Source organism: Mus caroli, unplaced genomic scaffold (genome assembly GCF_978045245.1).
Source record: "Mus caroli unplaced genomic scaffold, Mus_caroli_1 scaffold_8, whole genome shotgun sequence".
Lineage (NCBI taxonomy): Eukaryota > Metazoa > Chordata > Mammalia > Rodentia > Muridae > Mus > Mus caroli.
The window spans coordinates 25378144-25396048 of record NW_028227263.1 but is presented as its reverse complement, the minus strand read 5'-3'; the positions used below and the strand labels follow the sequence as shown (position 1 = coordinate 25396048).

The following is a 17905-nucleotide window of genomic DNA, read 5'->3' as shown; positions in this document are numbered from 1 at the left end:
CTCTATTAGTTTCACTGTGTCTCTGTTTAGTTTCTGTTTCAAAGACCTGTCCATTGGTGAGAGTGGGGTGTTGAAGTCTACCACTGTTATTGTGTGGGGATCAAAGTATGTTTTGAGCTTTAGTAAAGTTTCTTTTATAAATGTGGATGCTCTTACATTTGGGACATAAACGTTCAGAAATGAGACTTACTCTTGGTGGATTTTCCCCTTGATGAATATGAAGTATCTTTCCTCATCACACTTCATAGCTTTTGGTTGAAAGTCTAATTTATTGGATATTAGGATGTCAACTCCAGCTTGTTTCCTGGGACCACTTGCTTGGAAGACCTTTTTCCATCCTTTTATGCTGAGATAGTGGTTGTCTTTGTTATTGCGGTGTATTTCTTTTTTTTTTTCTTTTTTTTTTTGAATTAATTTTTTTTATTAGGTATTTTCCTCATTTATATTTCCAATGCTATCCAAAAAGTCCCCAATACACTCCCCCCCACACTTCTCTACCCACCCACTCCAACATTTTGGACCTGGCATTCCCCTGTACTGGGGCATATAAAGTTTGCTAGTCCTATGGACCTCTCTTTCCAGTGATGGCCGACTAGGCCATCTTTTGATACATATGCAGCTAGAGTCAAGAGCTCCGGGGTACTGGTTAGTTCATAATGTTGCTCCACCTATAGGGTTGCAGTTCCCTTTAGCTCCTTGGGTAATTTCTCTAGCTCCTCCATTGGGGGCCGTGTGATCCATCCAATAGCTGACTGTGATCATCCACTTCTGTGTTTGCTAGGCCCCGGGATTGTCTAGCAAGAGACACCTATATCTGGGTCCTTTCAGCAAAATCTTGCTAGTGTATGCAATGGTGTCAGCGTTTGGAAGCCGATTATGGGATGGATCCCTGGATATGGCAGTCTTTAGATGGTCCATCCTTTCTTCACAGCTCCAAACTTTATCTCTGTAACTCTTTACATGGGTGTTTTGTTCCCAATTCGAAGAAGGGGCACAGTGTCCACACTTTGGTCTTCGTTCTTCTTGAGTTTCATGCGTTTAACAAATTGTATCTTATATCTTGGGTATCCTAAGTTTTTGGGCTAATAGCCACTTATCAGTGAGTACATATTGTGTGAGTTCCTTTGTGATTGTGTTACCTCACTCAGGATGATGCCCTCCAGGTCCATCCATCTGCCTAGGAATTTCATAAATTCACTCCTTCTAATACCTGAGTATTACTCCATTGTGTAAAGGTACCACATTTTCTGTATCCATTCCTCTGTTGAGGGGCATCTGGGTTCTTTCCAGCTTCTGGCTATTATAAATAAGGCTGCTATGAATATAGTGGAACATGTGTCCTTCTTACCGGTTGGAACATCTTCTGGATATATGCCCAGGAGAGGTATGGCTGGATCCTCTGGTAGTATTATGTCCAATTTTATGAGGAACCACCAAACTGATTTCCAGAGTGGTTATACAAGCTTGCAATCCAACCAACAATGAAGGAGGGTTCCTCTTTCTCCACATCCTCGCCAGCATCTGCTGTCACCTGAATTTTTGATCTTAGCCATTCTGACTGGTGTGAGGTGGAATCTCAGGGTTGTTTTGATTTGCATTTCCCTGATGATTAAGGATGTTGAACATTTTTTCAGGTGCTTCTCTGCCATTCGGTATTCCTCAGGTGAGAATTCTTTGTTCAGTTCTGAGCCCCATTTTTTAACGGGGTTATTTGATTTTCTGGAGTCCAACTTCTTGAGTTCTTTATATATATTGGATATTAGTCCCCTATCTGATTTAGGATAGGTAAAGATCCTTTCCCAATCTGTTGGTGGTCTTTTTGTCTTATTGACGGTGTCTTTTGCCTTGCAGAAGCTTTGCAACTTTATGAGGTCCTATTTATCGATTCTCGATCTTACAGCACAAGCCTTTGCTGTTATATTCAGGAATTTTTCCCCTGTACCCATATCTTCAAGGCTTTTCTCTACTTTATCCTCTATAAGTTTCAGTGTCTCTGCTTTTATGTGGAGTTCCTTAATCCACATAGATTTGACCTTAGTACAAGGAGATAGGAATGGATCAATTTGCATTCTTCTACGTGATAACCACCAATTGTGCCAGCACCATTTGTTGAAAATGCTGTCTTTTTTCCACTGGATGGTTTTAGCTCCCTTGTCGAAGATCAAGTGACCATAGGTGTGTGGGTTCATCTCAGGGTCTTCAATTCTGTTCCATTGGTCTACTTGTCTGTCGCTATACCAGTACCATGCAGTTTTTATCACAATTGCTCTGTAGTAAAGCTTTAGGTCAGGCATCGTGATTCCACCAGAGGAACTTTTATCCTTGAGAAGAGTTTTTGCTTAGGTTTTTTGTTGTTCCACATGAATTAGCAGATTGCCCTTTCTAATTCCTTGAAGAATTGAGTTGGAATTTTGATGGGGATTGCATTGAATCTGTAGATTGCTTTTGGTAAGATAGCCATTTTTACAAGGTTGATCCTGCCAATTCTTGAGCATGGGAGGTCTTTCCAGCTTCTGAGATCTTCTTTAATTTCTTTCTTCAGAGACTTGAAGTTTTTGTCATACAGATCTATCACTTCCTTAGTTAGAGTCACGCCAAGGTATTTTATATTGTTTGTGACTATTGAGAAGGGTGTTGTTTCCCTAATTTCCTTCTCAGCCTGTTTATCCTTTGTGTACAGAAAGGCCATTGACTTGCTTGAGTTAATTTTATATCCAGCTACTTCATTGAAGCTGTTTATCAGGCTTAGGTGTTCTCTGGTGGAACTTTTAGGGTCACTTATGTATACTATCATATCATCTGCAAAGAGTGATATTTTGACTTCTTCCTTTCCAATTTGTATCCCCTTGATCTCCTTTTGTTGTCTAATTGCTCTGGCTAGGACTTCAAGTACAATGTTGAATAGGTAGGGAGAGAGTGGACAGCCTTGTCTAGTCCCTGATTTTAGTGGGATTTCTTCCAGCTTCTCACCATTTACTTTGAAGTTGGCTACTGGTTTGCTGTAGATTGCTTTTATCATGTTTAGGTATGGGCCTTGAATTCCTAATCTTTCCAAGACTTTTATCATGAAGGGGTGTTGGATTTTGTCAAAGGCTTTCTCAGCATCTAACGAGATGATCATGTGTTTTTTGTCTTTGAGTTTGTTTATATACTGGATTACATTGATGGATTTCCCTATATTGAATCATCCTTGCATCCCTGTGATGAAACCTACTTGGTCAGGATGGATGATTGTTTTGATGTGTTCTTGGATTCGGTTAGCGAGAACTTTATTGAGGATTTTTGCATTGATATTCATAAGGGAAATTGGTCTGAAGTTCTCTATCTTTATTGGGTCTCTTTTTTTTGTGGTTTAGGTATCAGAGTAATTGTAGCTTCATAGAATGAGTTGGGTAGAGTACCTTCTGTTTCTATTTTGTGGAATAGTTTGTGAAGAACTGGGATTAGATCTTCTTTGAAGGTCTGATAGAACTCTGCACTAAACCCATCAGGTCCTGGGCTTTTTTTGGTTGGGAGACTATTAATGACTGCTTCTATTTCTTTAGGGATGTGGGACTGTTTAGATCGTTATTCTGATCTTGATTTAACTTTGGTACCTGGTATCTGTCTAGAAATTTGTCCATTTCATCCAGGTTCTCCAGTTTTGTTGAGTATAGCCTTTTGTAGAAGGATCTGATGGTGTTTTGGATTTCTTCAGGATCTGTTGTTATGTCTCCCTTTTCATTTCTGATTTTGTTAATTAGAATACTTTCCCTATGCCCCCTAGTGAGTTTCCCTATGCCCCCTAGTAGTCTTGTTGATTTTCTCAAAGAACCAGCTCCTCATTTGGTTGATTCTTTGAATAGTTCTTCTTGTTTCCACTTGGTTGATTTCACCCCTGAGTTTGATTATTTCCTGCCATCTACTCCGCTTGGGTGAATTTGCTTCCTTTTGTTCTAGAGCTTTTAGGTGTGTTGTCAAGCTGCTAATGTGTGCTCTCTCTAGTATCTTTTTGGAGGCACTCAGAGCTATGAGTTTTCCTCTTAGAAATGCTTTCATTGTGTCCCATAAGTTTGTTTATTTTGTGGCTTCATTTTCATTAAACCCTAAAAAGTCTTTAATTTCTTTCTTTATTCCTTCCTTGACCAAGGTATCATTGAGAAGAGTGTTGTTTAGTTTCCACGTGTATGTTGGCTTTCTATTATTTATTTTGTTATTGAAGATCAGCCTTAGTCCATGGTGATCTGATAGGATGCATGGGACAATTGCAATATTTTTGTATCTGTTGAGGCTTGTTTTGTGACCAATTATGTGGTCAGTTTTGGAGAAGGTACCATGAGGTGCTGAGAAGAAGGTATATCCTTTTGTTTTAGGATAAAATGTTCTGTAGATATCTGTCAGATCCATTTGTTTCATAACCTCTGTTAGTTTCACTGTGTTTCTGTTTAGTTTCTGCTTCCATGATCTGTCCATTGGTGAAAGTGGTGTGTTAAAGTCTCCCACTATTATTCTGTGAGCTGCAATGTGTGCTTTGAGCTTTACTAAAGTATCTTTAATGAATGTGGCTGCCCTTGTATTTGGAGCATAGATATTCATAATTGATAGCTCCTCTTGGAGGATTTTACCTTTGATGAGTATGAACTGCCCTTCCATGTCTTTTTTGATAACTTTGTGTTGGAAGTCGATTTTATTAGATATTAGGATGGCTACTCCAGCTTGTTTCTTCCTACCATTTGCTTGGAAAATTGTTTTCCAGCCTTTCATTCTGAGGTAGTGTCTATCTTTTTCTCTGAGATGAGTTTCCTGTAAGCAGCAAAATGTTGGGTCCTGTTTGTGTAGCCAGTCTGTTAGTCTATGTCTTTTTATTGGGGAGTTGAGTCCATTGATATTAAGAGATATTAGGGAGAAGTAATTGTTGCTTCCTTTTATTTTTGTTGTTAGAGTTGGCATTCTGTTCTTGTGGCAGTCTTCTTTTAGGTTTGTTGAGGGATTACCTACTTGCTTTTTCTAGGACGTGGTTTCTGTCCTTGTATTGGTTTTTTTCTTATTATCCTTTGAAGGGCTGGATTCGTGGAAAGATAATGTGCGAATTTGGTTTTGTCGTGGAATACTTTGGTTTCTCCATCTATGTTAATTGAGAGTTTGGCTGGGTATAGTAGCCTGGGCTGGAATTTGTGTTCTCTTAGTTTCTGTATAACATCTGTCCAGGCCCTTCTGGCTTTCATAGTCTCTGGTGAAAAATCTGGTGTAATTCTGATAGGCTTGCCTTTATATATTACTTGAACTTTTTCCCTTACTGCTTTTAGTATTCTATCTTTATTTAGTGCATTTGTTGTTCTGATTATTATGTGTCGGAAGGAATTTCTTTTCTGGTCCAGTCTATTTGGAGTTCTGTAGGCTTCTTGTATGTTCATGGGCATCTCTTTCTTTAGGTTTGGGAAGTTTTCTTCTATAATTTTGTTGAAGATATTTGCCAGTCTTTGAGTTGGAAATCTTCATTCTCATCTACTGCTATTATCCATAGGTTTGGTCTTCTCATTGTGTCCTGGATTTTCTGGATGTTTTGAGTTAGGATCTTTTTGGATATTGTATTTTCTTTGATTGTTGTGCCGATGTTCTCTATGGAGTCTTCTGCACCTGAAATTCTCTCTTCCATCTCTTGTATTCTGTTGCTGATGCTCGCATCTATGGTTCCAGATTTCTTTCCTAGGGTTTCTATCTCCAGCGTTGCCTCAATTTGGGTTTTCTTTATTGTGTATACTTCCCTTTTTAGGTCTTGGATGGTTTTATTCAATTCCATCACCTGTTTGGTCTGGTTTTCCTGCAATTCTTTAAGGGATTTTTGTGCTTCCTCTTTAATGTCTTCTACCTGTTTAGTAGTGTTCTCCTGCAATTCTTTAAGGGATTTTTGTGCTTCCTCTTTAATGTCTTCTACCTGTTTAGCAGTGTTCTCCTGTATTTCTTTAAGTGTGTTATTAAAGTCCTTCTTGATGTCCTTTACCATCATCATGAGATATGCTTTTAGATCCGGGTCTAGCTTTTCCGGTGTATTGGGGTGCCCTGGAATGGGCGAAGTGGGAGTGCTGGGTTCTGATGATGATGAGTGGTCTTGGTTTCTGTTAGTAAGATTATTACGTTTACCTTTTGCCATCTGGTAATCTCTGGAGTTAGTTGTTATAGTTGTCTCTGTTTAGAGATTGGAGCAGACGCTGTGTTCCACTCACCAGAAGTCTTAAGATCCCGTGGTGGGTGTCTTGGGTAGCTGGTGGGTGTCAGCCGACTCTGTGCCCTAGCTATCCCGGTGCTGGTCGGACTGGAAGGGCGAGGTGTATTTCTTGTATCCAGCAAAATACTGGATCTTGTTTGCATATCCAGTCTGTTAGCTTTTGTCTTTTTATAGTTGAGTTGAACCCATTAATATTGAGAGATATTAAAGAGAGATGACTGTTGGTTCCTGATATGTTCATTTTTGAAAGTGGCTTTATGTGCTTGTGTTTCCCTCCTTTTGGCTTTGTAGTGAGATGCTTAATTATCTTGTCCTTTCTTTGTGCAGGTACCTTCCTTGTGTTGGAGTTTTCCTTCTAGGATCCTCTGTAGTACTGGATTGATAGATAGATACTGTTTGAATTTGGGTTTGTCCTGGAATATTTTAGTTTCTCCATCTATGTTGATTGAGAGTTTTGCTTGGTTAGTATCCTGGGCTGGCATTTGTGTTCTCTTAGAGTCTGCATGACCTCTGACCAGGCTCTTCTGGCTTTCATAGTCTCTCTTGAGAAGTCTGGTATAATTCTGATAGGTCTACCTTTGTATGTTACTTGCCCCTTTTCCCTTGCAGCTTTTAATACTCTTTCTTTGTTCTGTGCATTTAGTGTTTTGATTATTATGTGATGACAGGATTTTCTTTTCTGGTCCCATTTATTTGGTGTTCTGTAGGCTTCTTGTACCATTATGGCCATTTCTTTAGGTTGGGAAGTTTTCTTCTATGATTTTGTTGAAGACATTTTCAGGTCCTTTGAGCTAGGAATCTTCATTCTCCTCTATTATGATTATTCTTAGATTTGGTCTTTTCATTGTGTCCTGAATTTCCTGGGTGCTTTGAGTTAGGAGATTTTTACGTTTTGGATTTTCCTTGACAGTTGTGTCGATCTCTTCTACAGTATCTTCTACACCTGAGATTCTCTCTTCTATCTCTTGTATTCTGTTGGTGATACTTACATCTGTAATTCCTGACCCCTTTCCTAGGTTTTCCATTTCCAGGTTTGCCTCCATTTGTGTTTTCTTCATTGTTTCTAATTCCACTTTTAGGTCTTAGACCACTTTATTCAATTCCTTAACCTATTTACTTTTGTTTTCCTGTGTTTCTTTCAGTGAGTTATTGATTTCCTCCTTAAAGGACTCTATTATCTTCATGAGATAGTATTTTAAAACAGATTGCTGATTTTCAGATGTGTTGGTATATTCAGGGCTTGCTATGGTGGGAGAACTGGGTTCTGATGATGCCCATGTATATTGGCTTCTGTTGCTTATGGCCTTGTGCTTGTCTCTCACCATCTGGATATCCCTGGTGTTTGTTGGTCTGGGTGGCTTTATCTGAAGTCAGCCTCTTTTGTCCCTAAGTCGCTTCAGGTCTCCTCATAAGTCTGCAACCCTGGCTATATCAGACCACCTGTGAGGCCTTCCAACTGGGGGCTCTTCACAGGAACGGAAAAGCTGTTGATCTGTTGCCCTGGCTGCAGTAGATCTCCTGGGAGACCTTCAGACTGTGGGGACTTCAGTGGGGCAGTCAAGCTGTTGTCCTGTGTGAAAATGTTCTCCAGGGTCCTATGGACTGTGGTTTCTGTTTCCCTGTGTGCAGCAGAACTCCAGGGAGGCATTCAGTATGTCGGGTCAGTTGCCCTGCATGCCTTTAAACTGTGGTGTCAACTGCTCAACTGCAATGATCCTCTAGGATGGGTCAGGATATGGTGTCTTTACAGGAGCAGACCAGCTAGGAGTCTGCCCCAGCAGAAAGGACTGGGTGGAAGGGGCAGAAGGGGAGTGGTATTAGGGGCAGGGAGGTTGGTTGATGATGGATCCTGAGACAACCAGGCTCCCAAAAGCAGCTCTGTGACTTCAGGTGTGGGGAGGTTCTTACCAGCGGCTCTGAGTGCAGTGAATCCTCTAGAATGGGTCAGGATATGGTGTCTTCATGGGAGCAGGGATTCTTTTTTTTTTTTTTTCCTTTTTTTTAATTAAGTATTTTCTTCATTTACATTTCCAATGCTATCCCAAAAGTCCCCCATACTCTGCCCCCCCCTCCTACCAACCACTCCCACATCTTGGCCCTGGCATTTGCCTGTACTGAGGTATATAACGTTTGAAAGACCAAGGGGCCTCTTTTCCCAATGATGGCCAACTAGGCCATCTTCTGATACATATGCAGCAAGAGACACGAGCTCTGGGGGTACTGGTTAGTTCATGTTGGTGTTCCAATAGGGTTGTAGACCCCTTTAGCTCCTTGGGTACTTTCTCTAGCTCCTCCATTGGGGGCACTGTGATCCATCCAACAGCTGAATGTGAGCATCCACTTATGTGTTTACTAGGCCCTGGCATAGCCTCACAAGAGACAGGTATATCTGGGTCCTTTCAGCAAAAGCTTGCTAGTGTATGCAATGGTGTCAGCGTTTGGAAGCTGATTATGGGATGGATCCCCAGGTATGGCAGTCTCTGGATGGTCCATTCCTTCATCTCAGATCCAAACTTTGTCTCTGTAAGTCATTCCATGGGTGTTTTGTTCCCAATTCTAAGAAGGGGCAAAGTGTCCACATTTTGGTCTTCATTCTTCTTGAGTTTCATGTATTTTGCAGATTATATCTTGTATCTTGGGCATTCTAAGTTTCTGGGCTAATATCCACTTATCAGTGAGTACATATCATGTGAGTTCTTTTGTGATTGGGTTACCTCACTCAGGATGATGCCCTCCAGGTCCATCCATTGCCTAGGAATTTCATAAATTCATTTTTAATCACTGAGTAGTACTCCATTGTGTAAATGAACCACATTTTCTGTATCCATTCCTCTGTTGAGGGACATCTGGGTTCTTTCCAGCTTCTGGCTATTATAAATAAGGTTGCTATGAACATAGTGGAGCATGTGTCCTTCTTACCACTTGGAAAAGCTTCTGGATATATGCCCAAAGAGGTATTGCTGGATCCTGAAACTACTATGTTCAATTTTCTGAGGAACCACCAGACTGATTTCCAGAGTGGCTATACAAGCTTGCAATTCCACCAACAATGGAGGAGTGTTCCTCTTTCTCCACATCCTCACCAGCATCTGCTGTCACCTGAGTTTTTTATCTTAGCCATTATGACTGGTGTGAGGTAGAATCTCAGGGTTGCTTTGATTTGCATTTCCCTGATGATTAAGGATGCTGAACATTTTTTCAGGTACTTCTCAGCCATTTGGTATTCCTCAGGTGAGAATTCTTTGTTCAGCTCTGAGCCCCATTTTTAATGGGGTTATTTGATTTTCTGGAGTCCACCTTCTTGAGTTCTTTATATATATTGGATGTGAGTCCCCTATCTGATTTAGGATAGGTAAATATACTTTCCCAATCTGTTGGTGGCCTTTTTGTCTTATTGACGGTGTCTTTTGCCTTACAGAAGCTTTGCAATTTTATGAGGTCCCATTTGTCAATTCTTGATCTTATGGCACAAGCCTTTGCTGTTCTATTCAGGAATTTTTCCCCTGTGCCCATATCTTCGAGGCTTTCCCCCACTTTCTACTCTATAAGTTTCACTGTCTCTGGTTTTATGTGGAAGTCCTTGATCCACTTAGATCTGACCTTAGTACAAGGAGATAGGAATGGATCAATTTGCATTCTTCTACATGATAACCGCCAATTGTGCCAGCACCATTTGTTGAAAATGCTCTTTTTTCCACTGGATGGTTTTAGCTCCCTTGTCAAAGATCAAGTGACCATAGGTGTGTGGGTTCATCTCAGGGTCTTCAATTCTATTCCATTGGTCTACTTGTCTGTCGCTATACCAGTACCATGCAATTTTTATCACAATTGCTCTGTAGTACAGCTTTAGGTCAGGCATCGTGATTCCACCAGAGGTTCTTTAATTGTTGAGAAGAGTTTTTGCTATCCTAGATTTTTTGTTATTCCAGATGAATTAGCAGATTGCCCTTTCTAATTCCTTGAAGAATTGAGTTGGAATTTTGATGGGGATTGCATTGAATCTGTAGATTGGTTTTGGCAAGATAGCCATTTTTACAATGTTGATCCTGCCAATCCATGAGCATGGGAGATCTTTCCATCTCCTGAGATCTTCTTTAATTTCTTTCTTCAGAGACTTGAAGTTCTTATCATACAGATCTTTCACTTCCTTAGTTAGAGTCATGCCAAGGTATTTTATATTATTTGTGACTATTGTGAAGGGTGTTGTTTCCCTAAATTCTTTCTCAGCCTGTTTATTCTTTGTGTAGACAAAGGCCATTGACTTGTTTGAGTTAATTTTATATCCAGGTACTTCACTGAAGCTGTTTATCAGGTTTAGGAGTTCTCTGGTGGAATTTTTAGGGTCACTTATATATACTATCATATCATCTGCAAGAAGTGATATTTTGACTTCTTCCTTTCCAATTTGTAACACCTTGATCTCCTTTTGTTGTCGAATTGCTCTGGCTAGGACTTCAAGTACAATGTTGAATAGGTAGGGAGAAAGTGGGCAGCCTTGTCTAGTCCCTGATTTTAGTGGGATTGCTTCCAGCTTCTCACCACTTACTTTGATGTTGGCTACTGGTTTGCTGTAGATTGCTTTTATCATGTTTAAGTATGGGCCTCCAATTCCTGATCTTTCCAGGACATTTATCATGAATTGGTGTTGGATTTGGTCAAATCTCCATCTAACATTTTCTCCGCATCTAACGAGATGATCATGTGGTTTTTGTCTTTGAGTTTGTTTATATACTGGATTGTGTTGATGGATTTCCTTATATTAAACCATCCCTGCATCCCTGGAATGAAACCTACTTGGTCAGGATGGAGGACTGCTTTAATGTGTTCTTGGATTCGGTTAGAGAGAATTTTATTGAGTGTTTTTTGCATCGATATTCATAAAGGAAATTGGTCTGAAGTTCTCTATCTTTATTGGGTCTTTTTGTGGTTTAGGTATCAGAGTAATTGTGGCTTCATAGAATGAATTGGGTAGAGTACCTACTGCTTCTGTTTTGTGGAATAGTTTGTGAAGAACTGGAATTAGATCTTCTTTGAAGGTCTGATAGAACTCTGCACTAAACCCATCTGGTCCTGGGCTTTTTTTTTTTTTTTTTTGGTTGGGAGACTATTAGTGACTGCTTCTATTTCTTTAGGGAATGTGGGACTGTTTAGATCATTAACTTGATCATGATTTAACTTTGGTACCTGGTATCTATCTAGAAATTTGTCCATTTCATCCAGGTTTTCCTGTTTTGTTGAGTATAGCCTTTTGTAGAAGGATCTGATGGTGTTTTGGATTTCTTTAGGATCTGTTGTTATGTCTCCCTTTTCATTTCTCATTTTGTTAATTAGGATGCTGTCCCTGTGCCCTCTAGTGAGTCTGGCTAAGGGTTTATCTATCTTATTGATTTTTCTCAAAGAACCAGCTCCTCATTTGGTTGATTCTTTGAATAGTTCTTCTTGTTTCCACTTGGTTGATTTTGCCCCTGAGTTCGATTATTTCCTGCCGTCTACTCCTCTTGGGTGTATTTGCTTCCTTTTGTTCTAGAGCTTTTAGGTGTGTTGTCAAGCTGCTAGTGTGTGCTCTCTCTAGTTTCTTTTTGGAGGTACTCAGACCTATGAGTTTTTCCTCTTAGAAATGCTTTCATTGTGTCCCATAAGTTTGGGTATGTTGCGGCTTCATTTTCATTAAACCCTAAAAAGTCTTTAATTTCTTTCTTTATTCCTTCCTTGACCAAGGTATCATTCAGAAGAGTGTTGTTCAGTTTCCATGTTAATGTTGGCTTTTTGTTATTTATGTTGTTATTGAAGATGAGCCTTAGTCCATGGTGATCTGATAGGATGCATTGGGACAATTTCAATATTTTTTTATCTGTTGAGGCCTGTCTTATGACCAATTGTATGGTTGGTTTTGGAGAAGGTACCATGAGGTGCTGAGAAGAAAATATCTCCTTTTGTTTTAGGATAAAATGTTCTGTAGATATCTGTTAAATCCATTTTTTCATAACTTCTGTTAGTTTCATTGTGTCCCTGTTTAGTTTCTGTTTCCATGATTTGTCCATTGATGAAAGTGGTATGTTGAAGTCTCCCACTATTATTGTGTGAGCTGCAATGTGTGCTTTGAGCTTTACTAAAGTTTCTTTAATGAATATGGCTGCCCTTGCATTTGGAGCATAGGTATTCAGAATTGAGAGTTCCTCTTGGAAAATTTTACCTTTGATGAATATGAAGTGTCCCTCCTTGTCTTTTTTGATAACTTTGTGTTGGAAGTCGATTTTATTCGATATTAGAATGGCTACTGCAGCTTGTTTCTTCAGACCATTTGCTTGGAAACTTGTTTTCCAGTCTTTCAATCTGAGGTAGTGTCTGTCTTTTTCCCTGAGATGGGTTTCCTGTAAGCAGCAAAATGTTGGGTCCTGTTTGTGTAGCCAGTCTGTTAGCCTATGTCTTTTTATTGGGGAGTTGAGTCCATTGATATTAAGAGATGTTAAGGAAAAGTAATTGTTATTTCCTGTTATTTTTGTTGTTAAAGTTGGCATTCTGTTCTTGTGGCTGTCTTCTTTGTCTAGGTTTGTTGAAGGATTACTTTCTTGCTTTTTCTAGGGCGTGCTTTCCGTCTTTATATTGGTTTTTTTTTTTCTGTTATCCTTTGAAGGGCTGGATTCATGGAAAGATAATGTGTGAATTTGGTTTTGTCGTGGAATACTTTGGTTTCTCCATCTATGGTAAGTGAAAGTTTGGCTGGGTATAGTAGCCTGGGCTGACATTTGTGTTCTCTTAGTGTCTGTATAACATCTGTCCAAGTTCTTCTGGCTTTCATAGTCTCTGATGAAAAGTCTGGTGTAATTCTGATAGGCCTGCCTTTATATGTTACTTGACCCTTTTCCCTTACTGCTTTTAATATTCTATCCTTATTTAGTGCATTTGTTGTTCTGATTATTATGTGTCGGGAGGAATTTCTTTTCTGGTCCAGTCTATTTGGAGTTCTGTAGGCTTCTTGTATGTTCATGGGCATCTCTTTGTTTTGGTTTAGGAAGTTTTCTTCTATAATTTTGTTGAAGATATTTGCTGGCACTTTAAGTTGAAAATCTTCATTCTCATCTACTCCTATTATCCATAGGTTTGGTCTTCTCATTGTGTCCTGGGTTTCCTGGATGTTTTGAGTTAGGATCTTTTTGCATTTTTCATTTTCTTTGATTGTTGTGCCCATGTTCTCTATGGAATCTTCTGCACCTGAGATTCTCTCTTTCATCTCTTGTATTCTGTTCCTGATGCTTGCATCTATGGTTCCAGATTTCTTTCCTAGGGTTTCTATCTCCAACATTGCCTCAATTTGGGTTTTCTTTATTGTGTATACTTCCCTTTTTAGGTCTAGTATGGTTTTGTTCATTTCCATCACCTGTTTGGATGTGCTTTCCTGTTTTTCTTTAAGGACTTCTACCTGTTTGGTTGTGTTTTCCTGTTTTTCTTTAAGGACTTGTAACTCTTTAGCAGTGTTCTCCTGTATTTCTTTAAGTGAGTTATTAAAGTCCTTCTTGATGTCCTGTACCATCATCATGAGCTATGCTTTTAAATCCGGGTCTAGCTTTTCGGGTGTGTTGGGATGCCCAGGACTGGGTGAAATGGGAGTGCTGTATTCTGATGATGGTGAGTGGTCTTGGTTTCTGTTAGTAAGATTCTTACATTTGCCTTTCGCCATCTGACAATCTCAGTGGCCCAAAGATGGCATAGAGAGTTCTCTAGGGGACCTTGGGGGTGTCTGCCAACTCCGCACCTAAGGTGACCCAGTGCTGGTGCTGAATGGAAGGGACTTGTTACCCTGGTCAGGCCGGGTTTTCTGCTTCCCTAATGCTGTCTCAGGTCCTGCATGAATGGATTGGAACAGAAGTTGTGTTCTACTCATGGGTGGTCCTAAGATAGCGTGGAGAGTCCTCTAGGGGACCTTGGGGGTGTCCACCGACTCCATGCCCAAACGGAAGCAGTGATTCTTAATACATGTCTTTTCTTTTAAACTTCTTTTCTTAATTTCATGAGTAAATACTATATTTACATCGTTTCCAGCCATATTCTCTCTCATTCAACTCCTCCCTTTCCTACTCTCAAATTTACAACCTTGTCTTTATTATTACATATATATATATATATATATATATATATATATATATATATGTATGTATGTATATTTACAGATATACATACATACTCTCTCTCTATCTCTCTCCCTCCCTCCCTCCCTCCCTCCCTCCCTCCCTCCTCAGTCCATCTAGTGTTTCTCATATATGTTAGGGATGAACACTCAGGATTAGATAACCTATCAGGGGGCTCATTCCTGGATGTAGTATTTTCCCTCTTTTATCAGTCATTGACTGAATATAGCTCTTTAAGAGTGGGGCTTTGGGAGATTTCTCGAATCCACAAAGACATATCAACTGGTGTACTCATTACGCAGGGCTTGTTTAGGCAACCATAAATGTTAAGTTTTCATGGATACAACTCCCTATCATATATAGAAGACACTGTCACACAGCAGATATCCTGTTCCTTTGTCTCTTAGTTTTCCACCTCATCTTCTGTGCTGTTCCCTGAGCCTTAGATGTAGCAGTTGTGTTTTAGATGTATCAACTGAGGTTGGGCACTCTACAGTTTTTTTCTCTGCATTTCAACCAGTTGCACATGTCTGTAATGGTCTTTATCTGCTAAAATAAACTTTATTGATGAGGTTGAGAACTACAGTTATCTGTGGTTATAAGGATAGGTATATAGAATGTAGTTGGGAATCATGGTTTGGGGAAGTGACTATAGTGAGTTCTCCTCAAGTAGTTGGTTAGGTTTTTAGCACAAGGCATGAATTCTCTCCTATCAAGCATACTTAAGTCCAATTAGATAGTTGTTAGTTGCCCCCAAGATATAAGTACCACTATTGTACCCTTGGGGGTATCTGGCCAAGCTTATCATTGTGCTTTGGAGGCTTTTACAGCTGCACAGGATTATTGATTTCTTTTTTATTCTTGGCATCTTGAAAGCTTTTTCTATTACTGTGAGAGCTAGTCCTTGATATGAGTCTTCCAGGTCAGTTCCAGCTCAATTTTCTAAATCCTGTGTCCAAAGTATGTGGTATCTTTAGCTCTTAGGTCTTATTTTCAAGTTCTGGGAGGCAACCAAGAACAATATCAATACTCTATATTATTTTATTTTATAGCTTGGCTTCATATTTTTGAAGCAAAGTAATTTCAGACTATGATCAGAAATGCATTAATTCAGAAATTCATAATTAACACAGAAATTCATAATTTTTCATTCATAATAATTTCATAATTAATACAGAAATTCATTACTATGAAAGGAAATACATTGTGTTCTTTTGTGTATCTATATATGTTTAGAGTCAATAAGCTGGCAACTCCTCAAAAGAGTATTCAAACTATCCAACCATATTACTTGGCATACAGAAAGATGAGACAAGATGAGCAGCACAATGTGAATATGCCCATAAATTATAGCAAACCAAATTTTCCCTATTTGAGTGAAATTGCTACTGTTAAATTTAACACTGGGGTAAGCATATTACATTTTGTAATTTTTATTTAAAATATAATTATGTCACTTTACCCTTCTCTTTCCTCTTTCTAGCCCCTCCCAAGTTCTCTTTCACCACCTTCTTCCATGTCCCATCCTACTGTCAAATTGATAGCATTTTTCCTTTGGTATATCATATTTTTTTAATGTCTAAACTTAAAAGATGCTTTCAGTCTATCCAACTAGAAATGGATTAATCTATGGGACTTGATATGAAAGAAATGAGCTGTAGATAAAAATCCCAGCTGCTCCTCTCACCACTATTTCTCAGAATCCCTTTTCTAAAGTTCTCATTAGAAAATCTCCCTTTGTTCAGTTATAACTAAAGAATTATAACTACCATGTTCAGAAGGCATTTGTTGATCAAGTAATTTCTCTCTGAATAACATTATGTGTGCCTGGCAAAATAATATCATTTTGTGAGGAGTATTCAAAGTGAAGGAAGAAAGATTATATGGTAAATAAAAACACAGAAAAAAATCCAACATTTGTGGGTCTTGTTCATTTTATTTTGAAACAGGGTCTCACTATGTAGTCTTGGATGGCCAGGAGCACTCTGTATAAACCAGGCTGGTCTCAAACTAAGAGATGCCTGCTTGTTTTTGCCTCACAAGTGCTGGAATTAAAGGCATGTGCCACTACACCTGGCCTGATTTTCCATTTTTAATTTTAAAAATTCTTAATGTCTTAATAAAGAGAATTTTGGGATTGGGGCATAATCCGAGTGCTTGCCTAGTATGTGTAAGAGTTTGATCCTAGCACTGCCCTTCCCCACACACAAAAAAAAAATGATCTTAAGGGTTTTACTATAGTTGGAAGCCAGGTCTTAATGCTTTAAATTAATAGTGCACAAATAAATTATTTACTTTGTTTTTACTAGGGTCAACTAAAATTTATTTGTATTATATCTTATGAACATATTTTGCATCATAGATTTTTAAAATATGGTGAATTAATTTCATAATGAGTATCCTTCTTGAATCTCTAATTATCAAAATACTATTTTTCTTTCTCTTTATAGGTTCCACTTTACCGCCAGCAATTTTATTCCCTGTTTATAAAAAGAGCACTATTCATTAGCCGCAACTGGAAGTTCATGCTGCTGCAGATAATAGTAGTTATGGTTGTCACTACATACCTCTTATTAGCTCTGCATTTAGATAATAATGATATACCTGAAAGGGAACTGAATTTGAGTCACTATGGTAGAACCATTGTACCTTACTCAACTTCAGGGAATTCTGATTTGGCTCTGAAGCTCACAAAGAACCTGAATATTTTTCTAAAGTCAAAAAATCAAAACGGAAGAAAAATAAGAGGTAAGATTCATTTGTTTTCAAAAAGAATCAACTACTACTCTATAAAGACCTACTTATCACTTGCAATGGATATAATTATGGTATTTAACTACTTGTTTCTTTCCCATCCCACTAGTTACCAGACAGTATCTTATCGGTAGCTAAATCAAAAGCAAAATATACACTTAGACACAACTGTCTATAAGTCAGTAATTGGTGGAGACTTTTTTGGCTGACTGTGTCTCTGCTAATCTCATCACTCTTCGTGGGGGTGGGAAAGATAAAATGTAATTTAGCATTTTAAGCTTTATTCTCATTGAAAGACTACTGTTATCTTCCGGGGCTCTCACAGCATGGCTTGTTGGTTCCTGTATGAAGACTATCCTTTTTAAAATTAGTCATTCTGTAAACCAATGGCTGTAGAGTTAATTGACTTCATAATTAATTTCTGAAGATGATGTAGGTAGTTGTTTTGTTCAATTGATTTGCTCAACATGTACCTTTAGTAAGAACCATAAGTTAACATGTTCTCTGTATTTATTAATGCTAAAAACAATGATCTTAGCTAACTTGTTCAATATCTATGCTATGTTGAAAAGTGCAAAACGTAGCCTATTATGAATTTGAACTTTGGGAAAACATTTTTTTAAAGTCAAGCATTTTATAATACTAAACATTAGCCAAAAGCACAGAACAAACTGGAGTTTGACTATTTGAAGAAAATTGTGGGACCGCTGTAAGAATAAGGTCTATAGCACTATAGCTTAGGGTTACTCTCTTTACCCACTCTCACTGACTCAGTAGAACTCAACAAAACCCATTAATAGCCTTGAAGCTGTCAAAAAGA

General features: G+C 38.7%; 1 protein-coding gene across 1 annotated transcript in view; it reads left to right on the top strand.

Annotated features, from left to right (window-relative positions):
- LOC110299107 (phospholipid-transporting ATPase ABCA3-like) overlaps positions 1-17905 on the top strand; it is a 127117-nt gene that overhangs the window by 80264 nt on the left and 28948 nt on the right. The window contains exons 18-19 of the mRNA XM_029479129.2: positions 15568-15739; positions 16782-17079. Of these exons, the coding sequence (XP_029334989.1) occupies positions 15568-15739; positions 16782-17079 (470 nt within the window). The remainder of the gene's footprint in view (positions 1-15567; positions 15740-16781; positions 17080-17905) is intronic.